This window comes from Palaemon carinicauda, chromosome 21, assembly GCF_036898095.1.
Source record: "Palaemon carinicauda isolate YSFRI2023 chromosome 21, ASM3689809v2, whole genome shotgun sequence".
NCBI lineage: Eukaryota > Metazoa > Arthropoda > Malacostraca > Decapoda > Palaemonidae > Palaemon > Palaemon carinicauda.
Genome location: NC_090745.1, coordinates 125346169 through 125361168, shown reverse-complemented (window position 1 = coordinate 125361168; position 15000 = coordinate 125346169). Strand labels below are relative to the sequence as shown.

General features: G+C 33.0%; 1 protein-coding gene across 1 annotated transcript in view; it reads left to right on the top strand.

Annotated features, from left to right (window-relative positions):
- The first annotated feature begins 1962 nt into the window (after positions 1-1962).
- Positions 1963-15000, top strand: part of LOC137615119 (involucrin-like) — a 15636-nt gene continuing 2598 nt past the window's right edge. Inside the window, exons 1-2 of the mRNA XM_068344750.1 lie at positions 1963-2032; positions 14458-14528. Coding sequence (XP_068200851.1) covers positions 1963-2032; positions 14458-14528 — 141 coding nt within the window. The remainder of the gene's footprint in view (positions 2033-14457; positions 14529-15000) is intronic.

Genomic DNA, 15000 nt, shown 5'->3' with positions numbered 1-15000 from the left:
AGAGCACTGTACATCTTTCCTAAAGAGTTTAAGATGACCTGGAAAGTTTCATTCCAGTTGTGATCAAATTGTGCAATGAATCAGGCAGTTGGATCAGTGGAATTTACTGATTGCATCATTGGCTGGTTGATTTTGCCATAAATTTGGACTTTTTTTTATTATTATTCTCTGTCGCCAATTTCGAAGATATCCGTTCACAAGGATCCATTTCTTCAGTATTTGATTAATACATCTTTTATACTGTTCCTATTTGACTAAAGTGAATCATGGGATGGAATATCGCTTTCAGAACTTTGCCATATTGAAAAATCTGCCAACTCATCTTTTCGGCAAATCATATACCCACATTTCTGGAAGTCTAAGGTAATTGGTTTCTATCAATCCAATCATATGATAGTCATTTCAATAGTTTTTATCACTGGGAATGTGACTATTACAGACATTCATTTCTATATTGGCTTTACCAACATTTGTATATTACTAAAAAGATATCACTTTGAAAACTACCTTTACATATAATACAGAAATACATTTATTCGTAAATATATAATTCAACGCACACACACACTCTCTCTCTCTCTCTCTCTCTCTCTCTCTCTCTCTCTCTCTCTCTCATATATATATATATATATATATATATATATATATATATATATATATATATATATATATGAATATTTTGCACATTTAGACGTGTTTTTCATATATATTTATATAAGCCATATATTATACTCCTCCTAATATCTGGATTCTCTCTACCTCGGGATTAGAGACCCAAGGGGGAATCAACTTCAAGATACTACATTCTGGTCGGCCGGGGAATTGAACCCGGCCCAAGAAACTGACGTTCCATTGACTTAGCAACTTTGCCACAAAGAGAGATAAAAGTCAATGAAAATTCTCCCGGGTTCGATTCCCTGGCCGACCAGGAGTTATCATCTTTGAGTTAATTCCCCCTTGGGTTCCCGATCCCAAGGTAGAGAGAATCCGGATATTAGGTGATGTATATGTGGCTTGTATAAATATATGTATATATATGTATATATAATATATATATACTGTATATATATGATATATAATATATATATATATATATATATATATATATATATATATATATATATAATATAGACATATAAATAATATATATACATATGTATATATATATATATATATATATGTATGTATATTATATATATATATATATAATATTTAGACATATAAATAATATATATACATATATATATATTATATAATATATATATATATATATATATATATATATATATATATATATATAGATTAATGAATACGAACAGTTTATGAATGTAAATTGCGTCACTAGTAGGTCTTCCACTTTGCAATGACCTATCCCGAAATTACTGGTTCATAGGCCTATATGAAGGATTCATTAAGAATACACTTGAATTTCCCGCAAACACTCCGCCACTCACCTCGTGAAAATTTATTTTGAAGGAGGGACATTATCATCCAGGAAACATGAGAGCTTCTAGAGAGAGGTGAATGGCCTGTTGCTTTTTAAAGGTTTTAAAGGTTGATCAGGAATAACAGAGGCAAGGGACAGTGACAGGGCCCTAGCTAGCGGGACAATTCCCAAAGAATGACTATACTGTAAATAAGTATAGCCAGCACCCAAGCCCCCTCTATATCAAAGCTAGAACCAAGGAGGGCCAGGCAATGACTGCTGATGACTCAACAGGTACATCTATAGGCTCTCATCATCATCCAGGAAGCATGAGAGTGCGGTCCAGAATGAGGTGGATTGACTGTTGATTTTTAAAGGTTTTAAAGGTCTATCGTGAGTGGCAGAGGCAAGGGACAGTGACAGTGCCCTAGCTAGCAGGGTAATGGCCTAGAGTCTGACCATACTGTATATACAGTATGTATGACCATAAACCAAGCCCCCTTTATATCCAAGCTAAAACCAAGGAGGGCCAAACAATGACTGTTGATGACTCAACAGATAGACCTATAGGCTCCCCTAGACTCCCGTCCATAGCTCACAGGGATGGTGAGGTTGCAGACACTACAAGAAACTATCGAGCTTGAGCGGAACTTGAACCACATTCCGGCAGATCACCAAACAGGGCTGTTTCTAATAGGCCATTTGTGCAAGTGCATGAATCAGGTAATGTTTTGTAGATATTTTTAGAAGGAAGTACGAATGTCGCTGCATCCGACTTGAAGTATTTTTAAGCCTATGTAAGCCAAAAAGAAAAAAAAATTATTGCTTTAAAAAGTATTTTAATTAAGTTTTTCCGCAATGGTTTTCACCCACTTTAGCCTTATCTTATATCAAAATGTCAAATGAAATTTTTATAACAAAAGGCTAGACGAGCAACACATTTCCCAAGATATAATGTATGTCGCATATTTTGATGGAAAGGATAAGTTGCGAACACTCCACAGGGTCATTTACATATTTACACTAGTATGAAATTGCTTCTACTGAACGAATCTTAAAGATAAGCGGGTTACTGCTCATATATCAAATGTCGCTTAGAACGATACGAATGCAGATGAATCATGTTTACACCCAGTGAAACGGCGTCTTTGTGAATCCCTTTCTATAATTATTATTGATGTTTCGGTTATTTAACCATATTTTACGGGATCTTAACATCGGCAGTCCAGTGCACTGTACCTTGATGGATAAACCAAGGAAGAAGTAAGGTAAGTTTCCCTTCAACACCGCAAAGCTTTGTCAGATTCCCCTAACCAAGCAAGGATTATAAAATCCTGGCTGATAAACTTGCTGCCAGATCTTTGCTCAGACACCCTCCATAACGTTTACAACGCTTCCCATAAGTTCAAATCACTGTCAGTTTTAAACTGTCTATCATTAAAGTATAGGACTTGAGTGTTGATCAATTGGTGACTGGTATTAAACACGCTCGCACAACCACAATTATGTCTGTGTGATGAATGGGAGACATGGCTGTTAGGGAGATGAATTAGTGATTATGATGAATGAAATATAAGGTAAGCATCATCATCATTATTTTTTACTTAGTAATGAAACATAACTATTTGCCGGAAGTGAATTGACATAAAACATTATTAGATATGGGCAATTTCCTACTTTGCTTCTTATATAGTTTAATTAATTAATAGTTAGTATATTTTATTTCTATTTAGTATGATAAGAAATGTTATAATATCATATGGATGGTTTCGTTATCTAAGAATGGGGTAGTATTTGAAGATTCATTTGGGGCTAGTTATCCATATCCCCTATATTATAAAGAACAGATGTCTTGTTATGTATATATATATATATATATATATATATATATAGATATATATATGTATATATATTTATATATATATATAGATATATATATGTATATATATTTATATATATATATATACATATATATATATATATATATATATATATATATATATATATATATATATATATATATATATATATATATATATTCCCTTTCATACTTACAGGGAGGCACTGACTACTCGGTCATACCATGGTGAGAGGGGTACTTGGTGAGGTAGATAGGAAAGGGGAAAGGAATGGGTGGGAAGGGTTGAATGTGTGTGTATGCGTGTACGTATGTGTGCATATCTATCTAAATATTTAGCTGTCATTATTGACAGGTCGCGTAAACTAGTATGTGAATAATGAAAAGTAGCAAAGCTCACGGGCGTTTTAAAGGTTTAAATGCCGCTCATGAATGGCAGAGGCAAGGGACAGTAACTCTACTCTATTAAGCAGGACAATGCTCTAGAGACTGATCATGTTACATCTAATCAGCGGCCAAGCCATTCTCTACCTAAGATACGACCAAGGAGGGCCAGATAATGGCTGTTGATGACTCAGAAAATAGACGTTTAGGCTCCTCTACCCCCCCCCCACATCCTTAGGTCACAAGGATGGTGAGGTTACAGCCACCAAAGAAACAAACGAGTTTGAGCTGGACCTGAACCCCGGTCCGGCAATCACCAGGTAAGGCCGCTACCACAGTAATAATCGCCCTCCCTTCTTGGTGAGCAGCTAGTCGGGTTTTTTTTCCGTAGAAGTCTAAGAAAAGTCCCCTTTTTAATATGAAAATTAAGAAAGAAGAACATTTTAAAGTTGTGAATTAACATCGTTTTTTTATATAGAGTTTGCATGATCCATGGATAATTTCAAGTGCTTTATTATAGTCTATTCTATAATATTGCCGAAGGGACAGTATTCAGTCCATCCTCTCTCAGACCCTCGCAATGAAAGCCATAAGCAATTTGTATTACAAATGCGCTGGTATAGCAAATGCGTTCCTTCATATCTCTCCCATGTAATACCACATGACATTATTGCTTCCTTTTTACATGCAGTATATTCAAGTGAAGATTAGAGGAACCTATTCTTATAAAAGTCATACTTGACCTACTGACCAATATGTTTAAAGGTTTAAAGGCCGCCGTGAATGGCAGAAGCAAGGGACAGTGAAATTGCCTTGTCGAGCAGGACAATACCCTCGAGACTGACCATACATACATATGATCAGCGGCCAAGCCTCTCTCCACCCAATGCCTGAAAACTTTAAATCAATCAATCAATCAATCAATCTCTCCACCCAAGCAAAAACCAAGGAAGGCCAGGCAATGGCGGCTGATTACTCAGCAGGTTGATCTATAGGCTCACCCAAACCTACCATCCTTAGCTCACAAGGATGGTGAGGTTGCAGTGACCAATGAAACGAACTAGTTTGAACAGAACTTGAGTTTTGTGACAACATGACCTGAAGACTATCATTACTGCATTGAGTTTCCCTTTTACCTTAGGATCACTCTACTACTATTTCGCGTTCCCTGAGTTGTTTAAATCTAAAGTATTCCTGTAGGAAGTTGCATAGACAATTCCAAAACCACTGGAATATATTTTTCGTAGACAGGTCGAATATTTTAACCAATATTATTAGTATTTTTTCCTTCTAGTATTTATTTTGAGGTCTTTGTTTTACTGCCTATAGTCACTCACCACTTACAATGTATTGTATTATCGTTCAGTCTATATGAGTCAACTGAAGCCAGACAGAATGTACTGGAACCTAGTCATCATCATCTTGCGTCAGCTAGTCCACTGCATTACAAAGGCCGTAGAAGAGTCCTTTCACTAGTGTCTGGTTATGGTCTTTGACTATCTATTATCTGTCATTCTCATTATGGAGGATAGCATCATAGTAGCACTTATTAGATAAAACAATGGAATATGATAGCTTAGTGGAAGACACCTTGTTTACAAATCGCTGGCTTTATCTGAGCTCGGCAACTTATTATCAAAATCGAATATTAGAGTGTTATTATTATTATTATTATTATTATTATTATTATTATAATTATTAATAATACTTTCTAAGCTAAAAGTTGGAAAAGCAAGATACTATAAGCCCAAGGGATTCAACAGGGAAAGTAGCCCAGTGAGGAAAGGAAATAAGGAAATAAATGAACAAGAGAAATAATTAACAATTAAAATGAATTATTTATATTCTGAATCGGCTCGCTGTTTTTCTGTAATAAAAATGAACTTTTACGAGAACAACACATTTTTCCAATGTCATTTGTTACTTTTCTTTGATGTTTAGAGTAAAATGCTCCTGGCTTAATTTCATTCAATCACAACCTGTTTCGTTAATCCATTTTGCAGATACATTTTGCAAGTGACATATGTTCATTTTTTGAGTAACTGAATTCAAAGGTCTCGTCTATCAAGGAAAGTGCATAACAGTAGCTTTAATTGAAGCTGCAAATTTCAAGCTACTGAATGGATAAATAGCTTGTTTATCTTTTCTTTTTTTCTTTTTTTTGCAACATTCCCCTACAAGTGACAATGTTGCATATGCAAACTCGTATGTATATATATATATATATATATATATATATATATATATATATATATATATATATATATATATATATGTGTGTGTGTGTGTGTGTGTGTGTGTGTGTGTGTGTATTCGTTTGTCGATTAAATTTGATTTACAAGTTACTTGATCTCTCTCTCTCTCTCTCTCTCTCTCTCTCTCTCTCTCTCTCTCTCTCTCTCTCTCTCTCTCTCTCTCTCTCTCTCTCTCTCTCTCTCTCTCTCTCTCTCTCTCTCTCAAATCTTCACTGGCCAGCGTGATGATGAAACTGGCCAAACCCCGGACATGAATTGACGTGTTTGAGGCCTTTCTCCTGCAGTGGACTAGAAACAGCTCTATATATTGCTGTTGTCGTTTGCACAGTGTATATATATTATATATATATATATATATATATATATATATATATATATATATATATATATATATATTATATATATATTTATATATGTAGATATATATATATATATATATATATATATATATATTTATATATAGATAAATATATATATGTATATATTTATATATAGATAAATATATATATATATATATATATATGTATATATAGATATATATATATATATATGTATATATATATGTATATATATATATATATATATATATATATATATATATATATATATATATATATATACGATATACTATGTCGTGTTTACATGAATCCGGAAGTGTGCGAAATCACTCCAAATATTTTAAGTGCAGTGAATAGAAAGTTCTCCAGAACCATCAACTCTATTTACATTTTATAAGTATAAAAACATCATAGAAATCCTTGATATATAAAATTCAAATAGTTGATGTTTGAAAACCTTAAAAGCACTTTTAATGTATTTTTTACGGTCTTTAGGCAAGAGCATAATATTTGTTTCCTTCAAGCATTTAGATCTCATCCTCCGTTAACGTTATGATATTGATTCTGTAGAACTAGTGTACGTTACCCGTCAAAAATTATAGCTAAATACTTATATAGATATGCACACAGATTCCAGCCTACCTACACCCTCCCCGTTTCCTAACTACAACACGGCAGTTATACGTCTGGCAATGCGGTTTAGCATAACCGTAAATAAATAAGTAAATGCATGTATATATATATATATATATATATATATATATATATATATATATATATATAAATATATATATATATATATAGATGAGAGAATTATCATCAACTTTTAATTCTCTTTGTGGCTTAGTTGCTAAGTCAATGAAACCTCAGTTTCCAGAAGCTATTGTGTTTTGAGTTTATTCCCCCCTGGGTCTTTGATCCCGTGGTAGAGAGAATCCAGACATTAGGAGCATAATATATGGCTTAAATGAATACACTCACAGACACATACACACACACACTATATATATGTATATATATATATATATATATATATATATATATATATATATATATATCCAGACACTTGTTGTTTCTTATATAAGGAAGATATTTTTTGGGGGGGTGGGGGGGGTTATGTCACTTGCGCATTTTAACGATTGTTCTTCTTTTGGGGGTAATAGTTCTTGTCTAGACAGTGGACTTATCCATCTTTCATAGCTAGAAGTGAAAAGTTACGTATTTGGTTATCTTCCAGAACAGCCCATAAACTGACTTTACGAAGTAGAAAACCTTATCTCCTCTTATCAAAACCTGACGACTTTGTTGGACGCCTTGGGCTTGTAGCCTTTAGTTTTCCAGTGTAGTTTGGCTGGTAGTAATGATGTTAAATATGTGGGATTGAATTTCCACGACAAGGTCCAGATGATTTGAACATTATTATAGGAAAGTAAAAAAAAAATTAATATGAAAACAGAAATATTAAAGATGCATCACAAGATATCTATTCTTACAGATATGGTATTCATGATATATTTTGTATAAAGGATTTATATTCTAATGCTATATTTCTAAATAGACCGACAATACACTTGAGTTTCCATTTTTATGATGATGCCAGGAAACCTCAAATCAATCAATCCTATTTCTATGAAAATAAACAAGTTCAGCTACTGGGGATGAATGACACATCCAGAAACACACACACCTATCTTCATATAATGTGTGTATACAAATGCATATGTGTTTGTATGTGTGGTTGTGTATAGTAGGTAGATAATAGTAAAGAACATTGAGTCATGGGAAAATGCCTTAGTTCATTATGTGTATAGTATCATTCTTGAAAGAATAATAATAATAACAATAACGAGTTAGGCGAACAATATCGTGAATTTTATTATTTCAACATATTTCACTAAAAGATTTAATATAAGCTTCAATCATAATACACCCCTTGTAGTTCATTGATTTCCTTATTTGATTTCCTCACAGGACTATTTTTCCCTATTGGACCCCTCTGGCTTATGGTATCCTGCTTTTTCAACTAGGGTTGTAGTTTAGCTAATAATAATAATAATAATAATAATAATAATAATAATAATAATAATAATAATAATAGTAATAATAATAATAACTAGTAAGACACTCTGTGAGTGGAGAACTCCGCCTTGGCAGCTTATTTATCTTGATAAGGGTTATTTTGGTCGACCTTTTGCTCGACATTGACCTTGAAAATTTGATCTAGGACTTTCAAAATTGAATAACTTCAACGTCTCAACATAACAATTAATCCCTGAAAGGTTCACTACTCTATGAGTAAAATTGTGACCAGTAAGTTGTTTACAAACAAACAAACAGGGTAAAAAAAAACATAACCTCCTCCCAACTTCGTTGCCGTAGGTAATAATAATAATAGAAGTAATAATAACAATAATGATGATAATAGTAATAATAATAATGATAATAATAATAAAAGGTCGAATTTATATATTGCATCATAAAAGAACCCATTTCCTGCATTCGACCAAACATGTGGAGAAATAAATAATAGATCCAGAAGCAGATCTTGTGAAAGCTATTTAAATGTTATAAGGATTTTTTGGCTTTTATTGTTTTAAATTGAATAACCATTCATTTATTTTTTTATTTATAACAAATAATATCGGGCTCAATGACCTTAGATATCAGGATGCCAGATAACTGATAATCAATCAATCAATCCATTTTCTGTCTCCAGGGATATCAAAGGAAATAAAATAATCCTTCCAACTGGGATGTTCCGTCGAAATGGAAAGCTTGACCGGTCAGACCAGCAGATCAAAGCATTTAAGGACCACTTATTGAAATCTCAAAAAGGTCCAAAGTCCGTCAGGTGTCCTCCAGATCTCTGCAGATTCAATCCTTTGTCGAAATGGAGGATTTTATTAAAGATTTAGGGAGAGGTAATGCTTAGGGCGTTTGTAGTTTTTGAATTATTTGATTATTGATCTGTTTCGTTGACCTAATTATGCAATGGTTTGTTTTATCGAGTATTTATTTACTGGTGTACGCGACCCGTCAAATATTTGATTATAGATCTGTTACATTGACCTAATTATGCATTGGTTTGTTTACATTGACCTAATTATGCATTGGTTTGTTTACATTGTCCTAATTATGCATTGGTTTGTTTTATCGACTATTTATTTACATGTGTAGGCGACCCGTCAAAATATTTGATTGTAGACCTGTTACATTGATCTAATTATGCATTGGTTTGTTTTATCAATTATTTACTAGTGTACGCGACCCGTCAGATATTTGATTCTAGACCTGTTTCATTGACCTCATTATGCATTGGTTTGTTTTATCAACAATTTATTTTCTAGTGTACGCGACCCACCAACTATTTCATTATAGACCTGTTACATTGATCTAATTATGCATTGGTTTGTTTTATCAATTATTTACTAGTGTACGCGACCCGTCAGATATTTGATTCTAGACCTGTTTCATTGACCTCATTATGCATTGGTTTGTTTTATCAACAATTTATTTTCTAGTGTACGCGACCCACCAACTATTTCATTATAGATCTGTTACATTGATTTAATTATGCATTGGTTTGTTTTATCGACAATTTATTTACTAGTGTACGCGATCTGTCAAAAATGACTGTTGAATATTTAGATATGCACGCATTGGCACTCGCTCTCCGTCTCTCTCCAAGGTATGGCTAATCCCTCTTCCCCATACCCGAGGGATAGGGTGAGGTGAGTGTAACCGAAAAGAAATATATATATATATATATATATATATATATATATATATATATATATATTTATATATGTATATATATATATATATATACACATATATATAATTATATATATATATATATATATATATATATATATATATATATATATATATATATATATATATATATATATATATATATATATATATCAATCGATCAACTTTATTTTATATACTTTATATACATAGATAAATACACTTCTTTATAATATACATTAGTAGGAAAAACATATTTTGCAACTAAACCTTCTTACATTCTTAAAAACAATGCTACAGAAAATGCTACAGAATCACAAAAAAAACTAAAAATGTAAAATTTTGAGATGAAAATTTATATACGTAAAACACTATTTCTATTTTAGAATGAAAAAAAATTGGAAATATAAAAGATCAAATATAACCTCATCATTAACCAGCAGATGTAAACGATATAGAATAAGTTTAAAATAGATAAATAAGTAAATTAAAAAAGATTTTTTGAACTATGAACTAATTGTATCAATAAAAGGTGGGGCTTCTGAATGCATTCAAGATTTTCATTTCTTAAAAAGATAAAAAGTCATAATGCATGATATACAAAATTATATAAAAATGTTCCAAAAAAAGATAGAAATATGTATTTAAAGATCCTAATAAATTCACTATGACAAAGATAATATATACATATATGTATTCATCATCATCATTTCAGCCTTCAAAAGTCCTTTGTTGGATGTAGGCCTTCCCCAGGTTTCTCCACAGACTTCTATCGCAAGCTATTCTGTGCCACTGTTGCTTATGTTGGTCTAAGTCATCTCGCCAGCGGGTTTTTTGTCTTCCTCGGTTTCTTGTGTATCCTCGGGGTGTCCATAAGGTTGTTCGTGATGTCCATCGGTTGTCTGTCATCCTAGCAATGTGCCCTGCCCAGTTCCATTTGAGCTTGCTAATGGTTTCAAGGATATCCATTACTTTAGTTTTTTGACGTATCCATTTAGCTGTTTTTCTATCCTTCCATGTTAGATTTAGCATAATTTTCTCATGTGCCCTCTGCATTGTTCGTAATTTAAGGGAAAGCTTTTTTGTTAGATTCCAAGTTTCGGCCCCATAGGTGACAGTGGGGAGGATACACTGATCATAGACTTTCCTTTTTAAGATGATAGGAATCTTCTTATTTTTTAACACTGTACTGGCTCTTCCAAACGCTTGCCAACCGAGGGTTATTCTTCTTTTTATTTCGCTCTCTTTGCAGGCGTCATGTAGAGAGATTCGTTGTCCTAGGTAGATGTAGTGGTCCACTTCCTCAATTTGTTGGTTTTCAATTCCAAGTATGTCATCTGCATTTTCAGTATATTTATTGCTCATGACTTTGGTCTTTTGGAAGTTCACGTGGAGGCCAATTGATTTGCTTGCTTCATTTAGCTCGGTGAGCATATGTTGAAGCTCTTCTTTGGTGTGAGCAATGATAATGATGTCATCAGCAAATCTTAGGTGACTTAGATATTCTCCATCTGTTTTTATTCCTTTTTCTTGCCAGTTCAGTTGTCGGAAAGCTCTCTCCAGGCAGGCAGTAAACAGTTTGGGTGAGCTAGTGTCACCTTGTCTGACACCTCTCTTGAGTTGGAATGGTTCAGAGTTCTTGTGGAGGCGAATAAATGATGTTGCATGGTCATAGATGTGACAGAGTACATTAATGTAAACTGAGTCAACTCCCTGTTCTTCCAGTGCTGACATGACCTCCTCAGTTTCAACCGAGTCAAATGCTTTGGTGTAATCTACAAGTGCTAGAAGAAGACGGATCCCTTACAACCAACCGTGATGGAATAGCTAAGCGAGCAAGAGAGTACTACCAAAAGCTTTACTCTTCAGAAAGACCTCGTTACCATCTTCGTGAAAGAGCAAATCAACACCCATCTCATCACTTTCCAGAGATCACAGCAGGCGAGGTGCGACTAGCTGTAAAGCAAATGAAGAAGGGGAAAGCACCGGGACCAGATAACATCACGTTAGACGTAATAGCAGATGCTGATGAGCCAATCCACGTCAGACTAGCACAACTATTCAATGAATGTCTGAAGAGGAGCAAAACGCCAGAAGAGTGGAATAAAGCTATCCTCATTCTACTCTATAATAAAGGTGACCCCAGGGACATGAACAACCAACGGCCAATCAGCCTCCTTAATGTTATTTATAAAATTTTCACCAAAGTTATCACCAACCGAATTGTAGGAAAGCTTGATGAAAATCAGCCAAGAGAACAAGCGGGCTTTAGAAGAGGCTACTCCACAATTGACCATCTACAAACAGTAAACCAAATCATTGAGAAAACAAATGAATATAAGATACCACTATATGTATTACTCCACAAAAATTCTGAAGATATAAACCTAAAGTTACATACCAGAATATACAAGGCATAGCCACATCAAGTTTTTTTTTCTCTTTTTTTTCTTTTTTTTTTTATTCATAATATCCCCTATAAATGACCAACTTCAGTTCCCGAGCGAACATCATGCCTCTGCACCCAGTGAAGACGAGACCTTATACAATCAATATTATTTTTAAAAAAAATCAACACCATACACTCCCCCATACACACGCTATTAGGCGTAGAAGATATATATTATATATATATATATATATATATATATATATATATATATATATCTATATACAGTATATATATGTATATATATATACACAGTATATGTATATATATATACACTATATATATATATATATATATATATATATATATATATATATATATATATATATATATATATATGTATACAATAGGATATTTGCTCTTTATTAGATAAGAGAGATGTAATCGATATTATATATCTACTGTAGCTTGAAGTTCGGATGCCTAGGTGTAAAAATATTTTCACAGTTTTGTATAACATAATGTGCCATTTTACACAATGTTTTCACATATAAGCATACTAAATTTCATCATCATCATCATTAATTCCTTATACTCCTATTGACGCAAAGGGCCTCGGTTAGATTTCGCCAGTCGTCTACATCTTGAGCTTTTAAGTCAATGCTTCTCCATTCATAGCCTCCTACATCACGCTTCATAGTCCTAAGCCATGTAGACCTGGGGCTTCCAATTCTTATAGTGCCTTGTGGAGCCCAGTTGAAAGTTTGGTGAACTAATCTCTCTTTGGTAGTGCGAAAAGCATGCCCAAACCACCTCCATCTACCCTTCGCTATGATCTCATCCACATATTTCACTCCAGTTATCTCTCTTATCGTTTCCTATAGCTAGGAAATATAAAATACGTAATATTGGTATATTTAACATTAAAATACATTATATACGTTTAAGAAGACTCCAAAGAAAAAAGAAAATATGATGTTTCTACCAAAATCATTTTAAAGAATAGTGGAATATTAGAAATATAAATTGTAGGATAGATTATCTCTTTCTTTCCACTATGCATTTAGGCTTTATTTTGCTCGTATTGAAAAGTTTATAATAAGAAGATTTTTGAAATCCTGATTTTATGCACTTATTCACTTATCTACTTTTATGTGGATTTACTTTTTTATTTGTTTGTTAATGGCTTTGGGAATTATATGTAAAAACTTTTCCAGGAAGTGCCGAGTAGCAAATGATAAATACCTTATATTTTGCTTGGATCTTAAATAGGCATCCAAACTTACAAATGGTTTGTTCACGAGTGATTTCCGTCTTGAAATAGTTCATGAGAAAATAATTGTCATAACATAAGAAAAGGTTAATGTTGATCACAAATAAATAAATTAATTAAATGGCCGGATATTATGAAAAAAGTCCAACAAGAAGTATGTCATTCGCCTGGATGAATTTCTTGATAATGTAGTTGCAAACACACTGTTACAAAATGTAATTTTTATCGCAAATTCTCCTAAGAAATATACTGTTCTCGCCCGTATTTCAATGAAATACAGGCGACCGTAATTTTGCTATACTTTGTTATTATCTTTTACTAGCTGATGATCGTAATGTCACTCCTTTACGTCAATATAACAGTTTTTAAACCGGCAAAAATCAAGGAATAAATGTTGCCAGACATTTGCCGTTTTTTAATACAATTTCTATTAGTGAAATACAGGAAGAGACAGTCAGTTTACTTATATTTTACAGTGGAAGAAAGTGCATAAATCATCTCTGGTTGACAACCCATGGTTTTATTGTCTTGGATATTTTCATAACAATGACATACTTCACGAAAGAAACAAGTACATATACATGAAGATAGAGTTGCATTCAGAAAAAGAACAATTGGCTTTATTTGATATTAGAACAACATAATCTTTGCTTCCGGTGTTTCCTTTTAAACCGTCCATGAATTGTGTCTCACCCGAAGAAGAGATTGAAACACCACATTGAAGAAAATGAAACGAAACTCACTATTGTGAAATTTATGTTTCTCTGATTTGAACTTTTAGCCCAGAATTTAGTGGAAGCTGTAGCGGTGGACCTTGAGAAAGAGTGTATCTCTGGGTCTTGTACATGGAATGTATGCTTAATTTTCCAGTAGTTTATTATTTTAAACATTATTTTTTCTTTTAATTTGGAACGTAACTGACTAGAAAATGCCTAAGATATTTTTGGATGATTATACACTTACCAAAAGCTGATTATTCACAATTACTATAATGTCTTCTAATTTTTTTTTTTTTTATACTTTCAGCGTATAGTGATTTTTTAGATGTTAAATAAATTCATATTTCCTTAGGGCTAACGAGTCAATTTTCAAGTACACAAACATGCCATTTTAAATGATAATATTAGCTAGTGATTTACTCATTCAACCCGAAGAGGCTATGAAAATAGAAAGAATTATCAAGAACCACCATGTCATTGACCTCATATTTATGAGAAGGGTAATCTTTAATCAAAAGTCCATAGCTTGTGATCGCCAGACTGGGGTTCGAGTCCCGGTCAAACTCGTTAGTTCCTTAGGCCTCTTCAACCTCACTATCCTTGTG